The 17,773-nt window shown below is 36.8% G+C and overlaps 2 protein-coding genes across 2 annotated transcripts in view; one reads left to right on the plus strand and one right to left on the minus strand.

The window, feature by feature from the left end:
* PRKD3 (protein kinase D3) overlaps positions 1-17,773 on the plus strand; it is an 86,108-nt gene that overhangs the window by 43,078 nt on the left and 25,257 nt on the right. The window contains exons 5-8 of the mRNA XM_041756645.1: positions 540-697; positions 7,821-8,013; positions 13,136-13,213; positions 16,083-16,266. Of these exons, the coding sequence (XP_041612579.1) occupies positions 540-697; positions 7,821-8,013; positions 13,136-13,213; positions 16,083-16,266 (613 nt within the window). The remainder of the gene's footprint in view (positions 1-539; positions 698-7,820; positions 8,014-13,135; positions 13,214-16,082; positions 16,267-17,773) is intronic.
* The window catches only part of NDUFAF7 (NADH:ubiquinone oxidoreductase complex assembly factor 7), a 53,731-nt gene continuing 52,181 nt past the window's right edge, over positions 16,224-17,773 (minus strand). Inside the window, exon 11 of the transcript XR_005988005.1 lies at positions 16,224-16,354. The gene's annotated coding sequence lies outside the window, so the exon portion shown is untranslated. The remainder of the gene's footprint in view (positions 16,355-17,773) is intronic.

Here is a 17,773-nt window from a genome sequence, read left to right on the forward strand (position 1 = left end):
TCTGAGTCCTCTAAGTACTCTAAGATGGAGAGTCAATGAAGATTTTCTGTATCTTCTGTAAAATATTTACAGAATATTTTAAGTTTTATTGGCTAATAGTCTCTGTCGCAACTACTCAACTGCTCTTGTGCCATGAAAGCTATATAAACAAGCTATAAAATAAATTACGAGTACTGAAATTCAGATTTCATATTAATTTTACAAGTCATGGGAGGAGTTTGGTAAACAGAGCACAGTTTGCTGAAGTGCTTTGAACTAGTTGTTTTCAAACTTTACCATGTGTCAGAATCACCTCGAGGACTTGTTAAAATATACTTTGCTGGGACCCATCCCCAGATTTTCTGATTCAGTTTGGGGTGGAGCCTAATAATTTGCATTGAGTTTTTTGGCTCCCATTTAGCTTGTCATCCAAGTTCGTAATTAGGATTACTGTTGCTGCCAGAGAAAGTAAATAAAAGAAGCATCATTTTTTTATGTAACATGCTTATTATATATTAAAGTTTTTTTAATCTATAATTTTACTTTTAAAATATACTTAGGCTGTGGATTAAATTATCACAAACGATGTGCTTTCAAGATTCCAAATAACTGTAGTGGAGTAAGAAAGAGACGTTTATCAAATGTATCTCTGCCAGGACCTGGCCTCTCATTTCCAAGACTCCTACAGACTGATTATGTACCCCTTCCCACAGAAGAGGTATGTATTTTAAGGCAACAAAAAGGCATTTTACTACTTATTCATTGTATTTCTACGGTATATATGATATCATCCTAGAACATAAGTTATGTACTAAAGACTACTCACATTGCTACACTTAAGAAGCTTAAAATGTATTACTGGAGACAGAGTTTACTAGTAGTAATGAATTGCATTTTGTATACTTTGGGATCACATTATCACTTGGACCACTGCATTAGCCTCCTAACCGGTATCCAACTTCTGGTTCCCATACTTCACTTCATCTTACACACTACAGTCAGATCGTCTTATTTCACCATAGCTGAATACATAGCTCTGACTATCTCGCTCTCCACAAGGAATCCTTTATATATTCCATGTTTCCAACAGCCGGTTCTCCCCTCACCCCCCAGCAATCTGTTTTATTCAACATTCCCCAAGCACACCATTATTCCCTCTACCTTTGCTCTTATTGGTGTCCCTTCTATATGCTGTTTCCAGATTTGGCTTAACAGCTAACTTTCCTGGATTTTCCCTTTACCTAGAAGTTATTTTATTTGCTGAATGTCAAACCACTTCTCAAACATCTCTAATGGTGTGTATAGCATTCTACCTTAATATCATAATGTCCTCCAGAAATTTATGATCTGTTTAGACAGTGCTCATGTCTTTGTGTGCCCTACCATGCCCAGCACAATACCTTGTACGAAGTAGGTGTTCAGTGATGAATGAATGAGTGAGTGAACCCATTGCCCCTACAATATTCCAATGAGATATCTTAGTAGTTCTTTACATAATGAGATAGTTGAGACTCAGTAGTGATAACTTGACTCAAGTCACAGAGCAAATTGGTAAGCAATATTAGAATTAAACCCAGATACTATTTTTAAATCAGTGATTTTTTCCCTAATATATTGTACCTTTAAAGAGTAGAACAGTAGATCAGGGAAGAAAGAAATAACTCTTTTGTTCATTTGCTAGTCCTTAAAATGATCTTTGACCATAGATTGCAATCTCATCATTTAGTTGCTTCTGTAATCCCTTTGGTTTTCCATAAATTAATGGCAAAATCAAGCCTTTGGGCTATTGTCTTGATATCGTAGCCACAGTATTTTGTTATACTGAGGCATCAGAATAAAAGCTTCTGAAGTTCTTTCACAAGAATCCCATATTTCCATGTTGTTTGTTTAGCCTTAATGTAAGATGTTTAACTTAGAAAAAGAAAAAAGAGTGCCATTGTATAAGGAACTGAGAGCAAAGAGTTATTATAAACATATGCAAGAGCTTGGGGAAAGACTGGTAATTGAAAAGTTAGTGCATTTTATAGATGAATTTGCACAGGAAACTTAGTTAGGAATGGGGTCCCTGGGATAGATATGTTGTAAGAGTTCCAATGATGCTGGGTTGCCAGTTACCCCAGAGGAGTGATACTAGTTTAGGAAATAGCAGGACAGAACAGATAATAAGGTGTCAGGTTTTAAGTCATTAGTTTACATTTTATCCTGAAGATGAAAATTCTTTAGAGAAGTAGAAGAAGTAGAGTGACGTGTTTGAATTGGTTAGATTGTGCAGAGTATTTCAGAAAAAGGAGAAACTGTAGAGTGGAACATACCTCAGAAAGGTTGTTTTTATCAGTCCAGACTGTTTTAGGCAGTCTCAAAAGGGAAAAAGGCATGGTAAGAGAAGGGCTCATGGAGGAAAATCAGAGGGAAGGGAGAGTGGGAAAAGAGGACACTAAAGGAATAGAGGAGACAGCAATGAGGAAATGAGTGGAACCTTGAAAATGAACCAGAGTTAGAGAAGAACTAACTACAAATGGCCACACAGTGAGAGCTTCCTAAATTTTTCGTGCCAAGCTTCATGCTGGATGCTTTACTTGTCTTTTCTCATGTAATCCTCACCACAGTCCTGGAAGGTATGACAGTTGTTATCCTGATTTCATAGATAAGGAATGAGGAAGAAAAGTTTCTGAGTAGTCAAGATAATTAACCTTTTTTTCCTTGTGACCACTGACCACTGAGATAAGCTTGAAAAAAGGCCAGTTGGGAGAAAGTTCTGAATCTGACTCTGAGGTTGTCATCATTTATATGTAAGAAGACAATTTCTGTTAGAGGTCTGAAGTCAGTCAGAAGGGAAGCAAGTAAAGAGAGGGAGGAGCACAAGAAGATAGGCTGTTCACTGAATTTGGTTACAACGGGACCACTGAGGCAGGGGAGACCAGAATTGAATGATGGCTCTTTGGAGATGAGAGAAAAAGGAATGTTCCTAGCAGTACATTTGGGCAAATGCCTGAGGGGCCAGGACAGGACAGAATCAAGGTAAAAAGAAACTGTTGGGCTAAGTGTGTGCATAAAAGTGGAGGTATTTTTTTCACTGAATAATATTCCAAAGTCAAATATATGTAATTAGGGAATTGCCCCCTTAAATGCTTTTATTGCCTTTATTATTACATTTAATTGAGTTGGCAACATTGTTAGAAAGTTTTTTGAGCCAATGTTCACTTCAAATATTAGCTGAAACTCATACTGTGAAAATAATTGGATTACTTTTAGAGAACTTCTGGCTACACATTAATAAATAAAAATTTAAGTAGTAGTTTGTAAAGAGGGGGCATTAGAGCAAGGCAGGAGAACTTTCACTCAACTCTAGGTACTCTACTATCAGTGTCCCATTTTCACCAAATGCTCCAGGTGATTTTACCAGTGTCCTCCTTCTCCAGATTCTGGTTCAGTCTTCCATACCTTTCTTGCCTTCCTCACTCCACAGAGTGATAAGCCACAATCACTGATAAGATTGTGTATGCCTAGGTGTGTTTAGATGGGGAAAAGATTAAGAATCACTGGACTTCCATGTAGAAGACATAGGGCTAAGTCTTGATTTTGATACTAGCACTTAGTAATATGCATCCTTTTGAGCCTATTTTTTCATATTTAAAATAAATTACTACACAAGTAGGTGTAGTAATTAGGTGGCTGCTCCAACCACAGTCCCCTGCGTAGGTCCTAGCACATATGCTTTGTATCATGTTCCTGATATCCAATCCCAGGAGAACCTGACAAAAGACAGTCAGTCGCTAGCTGGACGTTGGCATATGAAGAGATCTGTTATGAAAGGTTTTCCTTTTAGGGGTATCCTATGTATTTGATGATGACTTGGCAAATCAGTCTTATTCTGTCTTGTATGTTTTAAACATAAAAGAGACAAACCAAAAGTGGTAGAAGCAGGAGCAAGAGAAGCAGAGTGTTGAGAATAGAGAGCCAGGGATGCACAAAAGCCTACATCTGTTTCTGGTTCTCGTTGGATTCTTTATTAGCTTTGCAGGATCACTGTGGCGTACCTTTTGCTGAAAGTGCTCTGTACCAGGCTGCCTGGCAGGCGGGTCAGCCAGACTAGAGTGAGAGATCTTGGGAAGCTGAAGCAAGCAAGTTTGGTTTGGGTTTAAACATTCTTTATGCACTTTTCTTAAATTAAACTGCTTCATAATTTGCTTTAGAACATTTGTGGAGACACATTAGTGAAAAACCATCCATCAGAAACTATATTTGTGTTTTTTTTATAATGTTCTCCTCCATTTGTATGCCCTTTTCTTTTTTTTCCTTTCCGTCTTCCTACTTTTCTTCCAAAAAGCCTTTTTTTGCTTCTCCCTTCGTTCTTTCATATACTTCTCTGTTCCTTGGTTTCTTCCGGCTTCTTTTGCTTTTATTGGTTGAACATCTCAATGTTGAATGATTCAACTTCCCTGGGCTACAGACATTACTAGTTATGGAAGGCTTATGAAAGATCTCAGGATCTCAGTTCTGACACTGAAGATGCAAGCAGCTACAGCAAACCTGCAACATCCAGATGGGAGTTGGTATTCTGTGCTTGAGAACATAGACTATATTCATTTTTGTTTCTGTGATATAAAGTGTAGGGTCTGGTCTATCAGTAAAGGTTGAATGAATGTGATGGGCCATATTAAACTGGCCTATAATTTAATTTGATCATATGTAGAAAAGATCATAGTTATAAGTATCTAGTTATCCTTCAGGTTACACAAAAATTTTTAATCAATAACTTTAATTTTCCTTTTTGTTCATCTGGGGGGAAAAGCCCAAATAACTAGAAAGTACTTAAATCAAGGAACCTCCTAAAGCATAAGTACTGGGGGTAAAGTTGTCTTAATTTGTATCTGCCATTTTTTATATCATCATCATTAGACTTCAGTCTTTAACACATATTTTAGTATTTATAAAAATAACTTTGCAAAACCAGGACATGTTTTAAAATATTTTCAGACATCATGTTCAGTAATTCAACATGAACAATAATAACACTTTCTGAATTTATTTTTCTTGTGATTAATTTCTTGGTAACGTTTTTCAAGGGATCCAAATATGTCACAAATTCATTTTAAGACTTTTATTTGTAAAATGCTTTATGTGCCTGACAAATAATAGTTCATCAGTGGATATACATATTGGTTTTTTTAGGTATATATATATATATTTTTTAAAAGACTTATTTATTTATTTATGATAGACATAGAGAGAGAGGCAGAGACACAGGAGGAGGGAGAAGCAAGCTCCATGCCGGGAGCCTGATATGGGACTCGATCCCGGGACTCCAGGGTCACGCCCAGGCCAAAGGCAGGCGCTAAACCGCTGAGCCACCCAGGGATCCCATAGGTATATTTTTTATTGGAGTTTGATTTGCCAACATATAGTATAACACCCGGTGCTCATCCCATCCAGTGCCCCCCTCAGTGCCTGTCACCCAGTCACCTCATCCCCCCGCCCACCTCCCCTTCCCCTACCCATTGTTCATTTCCCAGTTAGGAATCTCTCATGTTCTGTCACCCTCTCCGATTTTTCCCACTCATTTTGTCTCCTTTCCCCTATAATCCCTTTCACTATTTTTTATATTCCTCATATGAGTGAAACCATATTATGATTGTCCTTCTCCGATTGACTTACTTCACTAGCATAATACCCTCTAGTTTCATCCACGTTGAAGCGAATGGTGGGTATTCATTGTTTCTAATGGCTGAGTAATATTCCATTGTATATACAGACCACATCTTCTTTATCCATTCATCTTTTGATGGACACCAAGGTTCCATCCACAGTTTGGCTGTTGTGGACATTGCTGCTATATAAACATTGCGGTGCAGGTATCTCGGCTTTTCACTGCTTCTGTATCTTTGGGGTAAATCCCCAGCAGTGCTGGGTCGTAGGGCAGCTCTGTTTTTAACTCTTTGAGGAACCTCCACACGGTTTTCCAGAGTGAATGTACCAGTTCACATTCCCACCAACAGTGCAAGAGGGTTCCCCTTTCTCCACATCCTCTCCAAAATTTGGTGTTTCCTGTCACCATTCTCATTGGTGTGAGGTGGTATCTCATTGTTTTTTTGATTTGTATTTCCCTGATGGCAAGTGATGAGCATTTTCTCCTGTGCTTGTTGGCCACATGTATATCTTCCTCTGAAATTTCTATTCATGTCTTTTGCCCATTTCATGATTGGATTGTTTGTTTCTTTGCTGTTGAGTTTAATAAGTTCTTTATAGATCTTGGATACTAACCTTTTGTCTGATACGTCATTTGCAAATATCTTTTCCCATTCTGTAGGTTGTCTTTTAGTTTTGTTGACTGTTTCTTTTGATGTGCAGAAGCTTTTTATCTTTTATCTTGATTAAGTCCCAATTGTTCATTTTTACTTTTGTTTCCCTTGCCTTCGTAGATGTATCTTGCACGAAGTTCCTGTGGTCAAGTTCAAAAAGGGTGTTGCCTGTGTTCTCCTCTAGGATGTTGGTGGATTCTTGTCTGACATTTAGATCTTTCATCCGTTTTGAGTTTATCTTTGTGTGTGGTGTGAGAGAATGGTCCAGTTTCATTCTTCTGCACATGGCTGTCCAATTTTCCCAGCACCATTTATTGAAGAGACTGTCCTTTTTCCAGTGGATAGTCTTTCTTGCTTTATCAAATATTAGTTGACCATAGAGTTGAGGGCCCATATCTGGGTTCTCTATTCTGTTCCATTGGTCTATGTGTCTGTTGTGCCACTGTTGTGCCAGTCTTAATGACCACAGCTTTGTAGTACAACTTGAAATCCGGCATTGTGATGCCCCCGGCTCTGGTTTTCTTTTTCAGTATTCCCCTGGTATTCAGGGTCTTTTCCGATTCCAAACAAATCTTAAGATTATTTGTTCCAACTCTCTGAAGAAAGTCCATGGTATTTTGATAGGGATTTCACTGAACGTGTAAATTGCCCTGGGTAGCATAGACATTTTCACATATTAATTCTTCCAATCCATGAGTATGGAATATTTTTCCATCTCTTTGTGTCTTCCTCAATTTCTTTCAGAAGTATTCTGTAGTTTTTAGGGTATAGATCCTTTACCTCTTTGGTTAGGTTTATTCCTAGGTATCTTATGCTTTTGGGTGCAATTCTAAGTGGGATTGACTCCTTAATTTCTCTTTCTTTAGTCTCATTGTTAGTGTATAGAAATGCCACAGATTTCTGGGCATTGATTTTGTATCCTGCCACACTGCCGAATTGCTTTAGGAGTTCTGGTAAGTTTGGGGTGGAGTCTTTTGGGTTTTCTGCGTACAGTATCCTGTCATCTGCGAAGAGGAAGAGTTTGACTTCTTCATGGGCAATGTGAATGCCTTTTATTTCTTTTTGTTGTCTGATTGCTGAGGGTAGGACTTCTAGTACTATGTTGAATAGCAGTGGTGAGAGTGGACATCCCTGTCGTGTTCCTGATCTTAGGGTAAAGGCTCTCAGTTTTTCCCCATTAAGAATGATATTTGCTGTGGGCTTTTGGTAGATGGCTTTTAAGATGCTGAGGAATGTTCCCTCTATCCCTACACTCTGAAGAGTTTTGATCAGGAATGGATGCTGTATTTTGTCAAGTGTTTTCTCTGCATCTATTGAGAGGATCATATTGTGAAGATGAAAAAAATTTTTTAGCATAAATAATAACAAAATATCTGTACTATTCACATTCAAGTGTTGATAAGTTGAGCTCCTAGAGGAAATTGCTGAGATGTACATTTTTAGATATTTGGCTTCAGTGTTCAAAATAAATGACTTATGGTTAAGTCTTGCTCTTAATACTTTATTTTTAATATTAACTTATGAAAATTAATTCTGTTTTAGTCACATGTTCACCAAGAACCAAGTAAGAGAATTCCTTCTTGGAGTGGTCGCCCAATCTGGATGGAAAAGATGGTAATGTGCAGAGTAAAAGTTCCACACACATTTGCTGTTCATTCTTACACCCGTCCCACAATATGTCAGTACTGCAAGCGGTTACTGAAAGGCCTCTTTCGCCAAGGAATGCAGTGTAAAGGTAAGATTGGATGTTTTTCTTTTCTTTTCTTTTCTTTTCTTTTCTTTTCTTTCTTTCTTTCTTTCTTTTCTTTTTTTTTTTTTTTTTTTTTACATTTTATTTATTTATTCATGAGAGACACAGAGTGGCAGAGATATAGGCAGAAGGAGGAGCAGACTCCATGCAGGGAGCCCGATGTGGGACTTGATCCCAGGACCGCAGGATCATGCCCTGAGCCAAAGGCATATGCTCAACCGCTGAGACACCCAGGCGTCCCAAGATTGGATGTTTTTCTTAAGTACTTTCATATGTTAGCAAATTTGGTTCAAAATATTTATATTTCAGAAGTGTTAGGCAAAGAAATTGGTTCCCTAGTTGTTAACTTAAAAAAGATAATACATACAAATATGCATGTACATACTTACTTATTAACAACTGCTCTTTGCAGAACGTGTACTATGTACCAAGAATTACGCTGTAGGAAAGTTAGAATGTAAAGAGAAAAACTAGAATTTGGATTTATAAGGTATGGTTGCTTAACATGAACCAATATAGTATGGTTAGTAAGCAGATATTTCAGTTAAGTCTTTCTGATTCAAACCCAGATGCTACCCAAAATATAAAATAATGTTTTCCTCTTTCCATTAAATATTCATACACACAAACATATTACATAAGTTTTGTTGTTTTTTTTAAGATTGTATTTATTTGAGAGACAGGGCATGAGCAGGGTAGACAAGGCAGAGGGAAAGGGAGAAGCAGACTCAACTTTCTACTGAGCAGGGAGCTCGATGTGAGGCTAAGTCCCAAGACCCTGGATCATGACCTGAGCCGAAGGCAGACGCTTAACTGCTGAGCCACCCAGGCACCCTGTTTTATTGTTTTTGTTTTTAATTCTGTAGCTAGGAGAGCTATAGTAAAACTGTTACTCCAGAGAATAATTGTACTAAAGTAGGAAGAATATAGTAGAAGCCCCTGGAATTGTGATAGGGATTATCCATATTTGGATATGAAACACTATTGTATACTAATATTCTAGAAACACCTCTTAATGAACCAGGTTTTTAATAGAATAGAATATTTTTTCCTATAGTTGTGCAATGATTTTATGCTTTTTAAGATGATTTTATCTTTTTGTCTCATATCTTTTTCACAACCATGCTGTAGTGAAGACGAAAGTAGAGTTTAAAATGTCTTAGTAATTTTTGAGCCAGTGTGCTGTGTAAATAGCCTGTCTATAATCCTATGTACTTATTTTTTATGTGATTGTTTTAAAAATTCTTAATATCCTACTTTTTACAAGTAGATGTAGTTGAGGAATTGAATTACCTATTTTTATCTAAATAAAACATCAGAGTTGAGGTCTTTGCAACTATAAATACAGAACCAAATAATTGTACGTAAATTTAACTTACATATATAGAAAACTTCTCTTGCCCATATATGGCAACATAGGAGAACATCAAATAGAGAATGAGTTGTGCCTTTGTTGCCAGGTATTTAATAACTATCAGGCAGGCATAATTAAATGTTGACATTTTATTTCAGCAGCTTACTTTTGAATATGAATTAATATATAAATTAATACTTTAAAATATCAACACTAAAGTGTATTGGCAAGCAGCCACTAAGGAATGTTTTGGGAAAGAACATTAATAACAGATGTGTAAATTCTAGCCAATAAGATAATCTTAGTAAAGGTTATAAATAGTGCTGCTCTGTTGAACAGAACAGAAATATTCTAAAATGATATGCAGAGCAGTACAACATCTTATAGAGGACCTAAAATAAATATGTAGATTAATGAATTTTGAAATAAAGTCAGTTCTGCCACTGGGTTATTGGTTTAATTTCTTAGAACTCTAAAAGAATAATGTTTGTGTTTATATTGGTTCAGAAAGTAGCTTATATTGGTTCAGAAATACATTTTTATAGCTAAGCTATTTTAATTATTAGTCAAAAACAATCACTTATTTTAGTGTTTATTTTTATAATATGAATTAAGATACTTAAAAAGTTTTTGAGTATTTGGGTGGCTCAGTTGCTTCAGTGTTTGCCTTCAGCCTCAGGTCATGATCTTAGGGGTCCTGGGATCAATCCTCACATTGGGCTCCCGGCTCAGCAAGGAGTCTCCCTCTCCCTCCACCCCACCTCTCGTATGTTTTCTCTTAAATAAAATCTTTAAAAAAAAAAAGTAAAAGTCATTTTCATTCACCTTGTCAAGCTAAAAATGAAAAAAAAAAAAATATAGTTAAAACATTTAAACTGAATCATTTGAGGAAAACATAAAGTTCTAAAGAGCAGTATTCATTCATTCACCTCTTTATTTTCTTCTGTGAAAGTTAAAACTCAAGGCAGCTTGAAAGCATATATAAAATACAAGAAAACATAAACAAGTCAATAAAAACATGAGAAGGCAGGAGGGCACTTGATGTAAGGAGCACTGGGTGTTATATGCAACTGACAAATCATTAAATTCTACTCCTGAAACTAATCCACTATATGTTAACTAACTTGAATTTAAATAAAATCTTAAAAAAGGGAACAAAACCATTGGTAGGAGTACAGAGAAATAAAAATGCCTGCCATTCGAACATACTTGCTCAGGCAGGCCACAAATCTGGCTGTACATTTTCAAAGGGAAAACAAATCTTGTTATTGTCACAATTTGTAAAACCTCATGAAATAAGAAGTACACCAATTATTTAAGATATATGGGATATATTAATAGTAATATTATATATCAATTTTTCTAGGGCATTTCACTTAAAAAGACAGTTATTTAATACAAGTTTTGTCACCCTCCAATTTTTTTTTTTTAATTTTTTTTTTTAAGATTTATTTATTCATTCATGATAGACATAGAGAGAGGCGCAGAGACACAGGCAGAGGGAGAAGCAGGCTCCACGCCGGGAGTCTAACGCGGGACTCCAGGATTGCGCCCCCTCGGCCAAAGGCAGGCGCCAAACCGCTGAGCCACCCAGGGATCCCCAAATTTTTAATCATGAGACTTTTTCTTATAATGACCTTTACCTTATGCCATTGGTATTGATACCCAGAATTTTCTTGAATTATAAGGATTACAAAATCATTCTGAGTCAGGACTTGAAATCATTCTTATCCAAATATTGCTGGTAGATGTATTTCTAAGATGGAAGGTAGTAGTAGACAGTAGTTACAGCAGTGGGTATCAATTTTGGTGTCACCTAAAAAATACTTACTAAAACACACTCCCAGAGCTGCTGATATAATAGGTTTGGGGTGGGGCAGAAGAGTTTGCATTTTTTTTTTTCTTTTTTTTAACAAAGAAACATCTTGGACTGGAATAGTTGTTCGCATTTGACACTTTTATTTTGTTTATTTGTGTTACTCTAAACCGGTTGTATATAAATTCATGAAAGCAAAGTTTTCCAATTATGTTGAAATTATTTGGCACTATATTAGGCAATTCTTTGAGTCTTTTTTTTTTTTTTTTTTTATGATAGTCACAGAGAGAGAGAGAGAGAGAGAGAGAGGGGCAGAGACACAGGCAGAGGGAGAAGCAGGCTCCATGCGCCGGGAGCCCGATGTGGGATTCGATCCCAGGTCTCCAGGATCGCGCCCTGGGCCAAAGGCAGGCGCCAAACCGCTGCGCCACCCAGGGAACCCGAGTTTGCATTTCTAACAAGGTCTTAATAATACTGATGCTGCTGGTCTAGGAACCACAGTTTTGAGAACCACTGATTTACACAGTAGTATTGAACACGTTGCACCTGACACTCATCTGCAGTGATGTCAACTCTGATGTTCTTGCAGGCTAAAGAAAACTGTGCATAAAGGTGGGAAATCTTGTGCATGAGCAGCTTAGTCCTTCCTTATAAGGCTGTATGGGGAAAGCCCTTACTAATTCCTAATTGAAGCTTGTAGACTCTCAGTCTCTTCCGCATATGCACCAGGCCCTAATAATTAGGGACTGAAAGTAAGTGCTTGACATATGTTGGAAAAGTAGTCAGCCTGAGAAACTCTTAAAGGGAATGTGGAAAGATGAATGTGAGGCTAAGGGAAGGAAACATGGAGCTCTCAGCAACATTTTGACAATGTGTCTATCAAACGAATATTATTAGCTTCATTATAGAGATAAAGAAACTGACCATTGGTAGAAATGGGGAAGATGGTGGCAGAGTAGGAGGAATCCAGGTTCATTCGTCCCAAGAATACAATTAGATAGCTATCAAAGCATCCTAAATATCCCAGAAATCTACTTGAAGACTGGCAGAACAAACTCCACAATTAAGTGTAGAGAGAGGCCACAATAAAGAAGGTAGGAAGTGCAGGACATTGTTTACAGGAGAAATGGGTCCTGGCTGCTGCAGAGGGGAGGGAGCCATGGTCATAGAGAAGGGCAAGAGAAGAGCACTCAGGGGAATGCACAGGATAATGTTTCCCCATCCACTGGCTTGGAAAGCAAGGTGGGCTAAATTTTGTGAGTTCTTGTAGGCAGAGGGACTTCATGTCCAAAGTTTTAAGTGTCATAGACTGGGCTCCAAGAGTCTAGAGGCATCAAAGAATCTAGAGGCATCGAGTCTGCTCTTGGAGAAAAGGGCAGGCAAACAACCCCAGGGACAGTGTGGAAACAATGATTTGAAGAGTGCCTGGGGCACACAGTGGGGAGATTATTTCCTGTTCTCAGGTCAGTCAGAGAAAGACAAATACCATATGATTTTATGCATGTGGAATTTAAGAAAAAAAAAAAAACAAGCAAAGGGGACAAAAAAGAGAAACTAAGAAACATACTCTTAACTAAGAGAACAAACTGATGGTTACTAGGGGTAGGTGGGGGGATGGGTGAAATAGGTAATGGGGATTAAGGAGTACACTTTGGGCACCAGGTGTTATATGGAAGTGTTGAATCACTATGTTGCACACTTGAAACTCACATTACACTATGTTAACTAGTTGGAATTTAAATTAAAACTTAAAAAGAAAAAAGAAACTGAGCCCTGAGGAGTTAAATACCTATTAAGAGGTGGCATCAGAATTTGAAACCAGACCTTTTATTCCCAAACCTGAGTTCTGAGTAAAGGCAAACTTTAAAAAATCTCTAACCGTATCTGATACTGCCTGACTTTTTTCGTAAATTAATAAACCAAATACTTTATTTCAGATTGTAAATTCAACTGCCATAAACGCTGTGCATCAAAAGTACCAAGGGACTGCCTTGGAGAGGTTACTTTCAATGGAGGTAAAATTCATTATCTTAATTTCCATAAAGGATTAGAAAAGGTCACAATTCTTTGTGTATTATCTTTGTATAAGGTTATATTTGCATATTTTATTTTGTCTGTTTCTTAACTTTGACTTTTTAAGACTTAATAAACAAAATGCAGACATCAATAATGGTACACTTTTATTAGTCATTATGCCTTCCCCTTTTTCCTTTAACCAGTTACTACTCTGTAGTCTAATATTGCCAGTGGTGCTGCATATTCTCTTCCATCTTAGACATAAAAAGACTTATTTTAACACTCTGCTGTAGTCCCTAAAGGTTTTTGTTGTTCTAGTACTTACTGCCCCTGTGTGCCAGGCACTGTTCTTCACTCTTTATATATATTAACATTTATTTATTTATTTCTAAAGATTTTATTTATTTATTCACGAGAGACACAGAGGCACAGGGAGGAGAAGCAAGCTCCATGCAAAGAGCCCGACGTGGGACTCATCCTGGAACTCCGGGATCGCGCCCCAAATCAAAGGCAGAGGCTCTACCGCTGAGTCACCCAGGAGTCCGGATATATTGACATTTAAACTAAGAACACCCCTTTGAGTTTAAGTACTTAAAGAAGAGTGAACTTGGGCACAAAGACATTAGATAACTTGCTCAAGAAATGTAGCCAGAAACTTACAGAGTTGGGATTTGAACCCATGTAGTTGGCTTCTGAGTCCATAGTCTTTAGAACACATTGTACTGCCTCACTGTCTCTCTCCCTTAGTCATTCCCTAGACATTTTCCCGTGGGTGCTGTTGTTTTTTTTCCTCTTTTCGAGATTATATTAATTTGAAGTGATTACCTTTTTGGAAGGAAGGAGTAATGATTCTAAGCATAATTTTTCTTTAATATTTACAAGACTGGTAAAAATTGGATGTAATAGTTCTATAGGAGGAAAAGCATAAGGAATGGAAATTAAATTTCTTAAAACTTTTTTCCTTTAATGGCTTGTATTTTATGGTTGCTATTTAACACCACTGACAATGTGATTGGTTTTTTCATTTGGGTTACTTTGAACTAATGCAGTTTTTCTTTAGACCAAAGTCTAAAGATTTCTCTAGATTTATGGTTCATATCTTTTTGTACTTTTCTACTGTTTGATAAATGGTTATCAAATACTCTTTATATTGATTTTAAGGTACATTTGTATACTGAGCTTGACAAATCTTTCAAATGTTGACTGGTTACTTAGGGTTTTTTCCCCTGTAAATTACCTATTTACATGTTTTGTCCATTTTTCTGTTTGCTTATTTGTTATTGATTTGCAGGGAGTTTTGTTCATAATTCTACCTAATAATTCTTTGTCAGTTATACTTGACAAACACCTTCTCTCAGTTATGCTTATCATTTTTTAGAGTAGCTTTATTTAGATAATTTGCATACTTTACACATTTAGTTTATTCACTAAGTTAGGTAGCTGTCATTATAGTCCAGTGGTGGGACATTTTCATCAGCCTGAAAAGAGAACTGCATACACTCTCGTAGTCACTCCTCACTTTTCCACACTAGCCCCTGGCAACTGCCAATCAACTTTCTATCTCTACGGGTCTGTCCATTCTAGACATTTCATATAAATGAAGTCACATAATATGTAGTCTTTTGGGACTGGTATCTCACATAGCTTCATGTTTTCAGGGTTCATCCATGTTAAATATGTACCTTCTGCTATGTGGATGAGTAACATTCCTCTGCTTGAATATACCACATTTTATTTTCCAGTCAATGGACATTTGAGTTGTATCCACTTTGGGGCTATTATGAATAACACTATGAACATTTGAGTACAGTTTCTGTGGACATATATTTTCCTTTTGCTTGGGCAGGTATCTAGTTGTGTAATTGTTGAGTCATATGGTAACTCTGTATTTAACCTACAGAGAACTGCTAAATGTTTTCATTTTGACCAGCAATGTGTGAGGATTCTGATTTCTCTGCATGCTCCTCACCACTTGTTATTGTCTATCATTTTGACTGTTGCCATCCTAGTGAGTATGAGGTGATACCTCATCGTGGTTTTGATTTGCATTTTACTAATGGCTAATTGACATGCACTTCTTTTCGCATATCTGTTTGGTCATTTTTACATTTGCTTTGGGGAATATCTTATTCCTATCCTTTGCCCATTTAACTGTTTATATCAGTTTATTATCGAATCATAAGAGTTCTTTAAATATTTGCAATACAAGTCCCTTATTTGATATATGTAAATACTTTCCCCTTCTTTTGGGCTTTTTGCTTTCTTGAGCAAAAAGAAAGAACACTTGTGCTGTGTTCATTTGCAGCACAAAAAATTTTTAAGTCCAATTTATTTTTTCTTTTGTCACTTAGGTTTTTGGTGTTAAGGTTACAAAGATTTATTCCTATGTTTTCTTCTAAGAGTTTTATAAAATTAGCTCTTATATTTAGACCCGTGATCTACCTTAATTTTCTGGTTTGGTTTAAGAAAGAGGTCCAGTTTCACCTTTTTGCACGTAGGTATCAGTTGAAATAGCACCAGGTTTTGAGTAGACTATTTATTCTTTTCCCAACGAATTGCCTTGGACCTTTGTGGAAAACCAGTTAACCCAACATACTATAGTGGTGGCTAATTTTTTACTTCACTTTTAGTATCTTTTGTCATATGGAAATTTAAATTCTAATTAATCAAATTACTTTTCTTCCTTATGGTATATGGATTTTGTATCTTCCTCAAATACTGCTTTATCCTAAGTCCTAAAGATATTTTTCTAGATTTTCATTGAGGGTTTTAAAGCTTTTTTCCCCCACATTTAATATACTTTTTTCTATCTAGATGTATTGATCTCCCATTAATAGAAAACTTTGAATTCATTTAAAACTTTGCCAGAACCTTCCAGTCTGGGAGCAGATACAGATATACCTATGGATATCGACAGCAGTGATATGAACAGTGATGGTAGTCGGGGATTGGATGACACAGAAGAACCATCTCCTCCAGAAGACAAAATGTTCTTCTTGGATCCATCTGATCTTGATGTGGAAAGAGATGAGGAAGCCGTGAAAACAATCAGGTAGTGCATGTACATGTCCCACAATCTGCTTCCCAAAGCAGGGTCAGTCCAAGGCGCTCCCTTAAGAAAGAGTCTCTTTACATGGAACCTAAATGTAATTTAAAATTTAATTAAATTGTTGCTAATTCTGTTACATGTACCACAGTATTTCTGAAATAAATTATATCACTCCTGCCTTCCACTCAAGATGGGAAGGTGTGAGAATCCTTGTTTTCTTGAAGAAAAAAACGTTTTATATAAGTGTAGCCTAGATGATATCCCACTGTGGAGCAGGCACCACAAGGTGTCAGAATTGAACCATCAATTAAAGCAACCAGTTTTTTCATGTAGGCAGATTATCGATGTCAGAAACACCAGTACTAATGTATACCTGCGGATGTTGCACACAGATGATGGTGACGAATTTGGGAGCAGTTTTCATATACCACAGTTTATTAGACTATTAGCACTTTGTAAAAATGCTTTTGGCTTATAAAACTTTTAAATATCCTCTTATGTTTATAGGAATTCAGTTTTTCTGTATATACAGCTTTATAGGATATACTACTTTGTGATAAAATTTTAATATTTTGGCAGGTTTTAGTTTTCATTGGCAACCAGGAGGTATTTAGAAAAAATAGATCATTTACCAGTCTCACGTGGCTGAGTGATCATTTATTCATTTTTGCTTATCATTAGATTACAGCTATTAACTATCATTATCATTTTCTTTTTTCACTAAGATTTAATTTCCCTATTTGGCAGAGACAGCACAAGCGGGTGGGGGTGGGGCAGAGGGAGAGGGAGAATCAGGCTCCCTGCTAAGCAGGGGAGCCTGATGTGAGGCTTGATTCTAGGACCCTGCAACCATGACCTGAGCTGAAGGCAGACACTTAGCCAACAGAGCCCCTCAGGCACCCCTATCATTATTCTGAACTAAAACTTAATATTTACTCAGTTTAGAGACTATCAGGAGAACTTCGGTAGCTTCCTAATCATGAATACTTTATAATTTAAAAGAAAATATTTAACTGAGACTGAAACTGAAAAACTATATGTTTTTCACACATAGCCCTCAAATTGTTCTTTTCCTCCAGCTGCGTTATTCCTGACCCATGTTTCAGTATTACCTGATTTAACTCAGTACTTTATTTTTTTTTTTTTAAGATTTTATTTATTTGTTCATAAGAGACTTAGGCAGAGGCAGAGGGAGAAGCAGGTTTCCTGCAGGGAGCCAGATGTGGGACTTGATCCTAGGACCCAGGGATCACACCCTGAGCTAAAGGCAGTTGCTCGACCACTGAGCTGCCCAAGTGTCCCTATTTTTTAAATTTTCTTAATTGTTATCTGTATATCCTTTTCCTTTCAGCATCTTCTACTAGAAATACTTTTTGCTAACATGAATAATGGAATTGACATTTGAAAAGCAGTTTACTTTTTACCTTGTTATGAATTCACTAATTAATCATGCTGCCTAGGGCAAAAGAAACTTTCTCAACAGAATTCCCAAATGAGGCCCTCTACCAGG

This window comes from Vulpes lagopus, chromosome 5, assembly GCF_018345385.1.
Source record: "Vulpes lagopus strain Blue_001 chromosome 5, ASM1834538v1, whole genome shotgun sequence".
Classification (NCBI taxonomy): Eukaryota; Metazoa; Chordata; class Mammalia; order Carnivora; family Canidae; genus Vulpes; species Vulpes lagopus.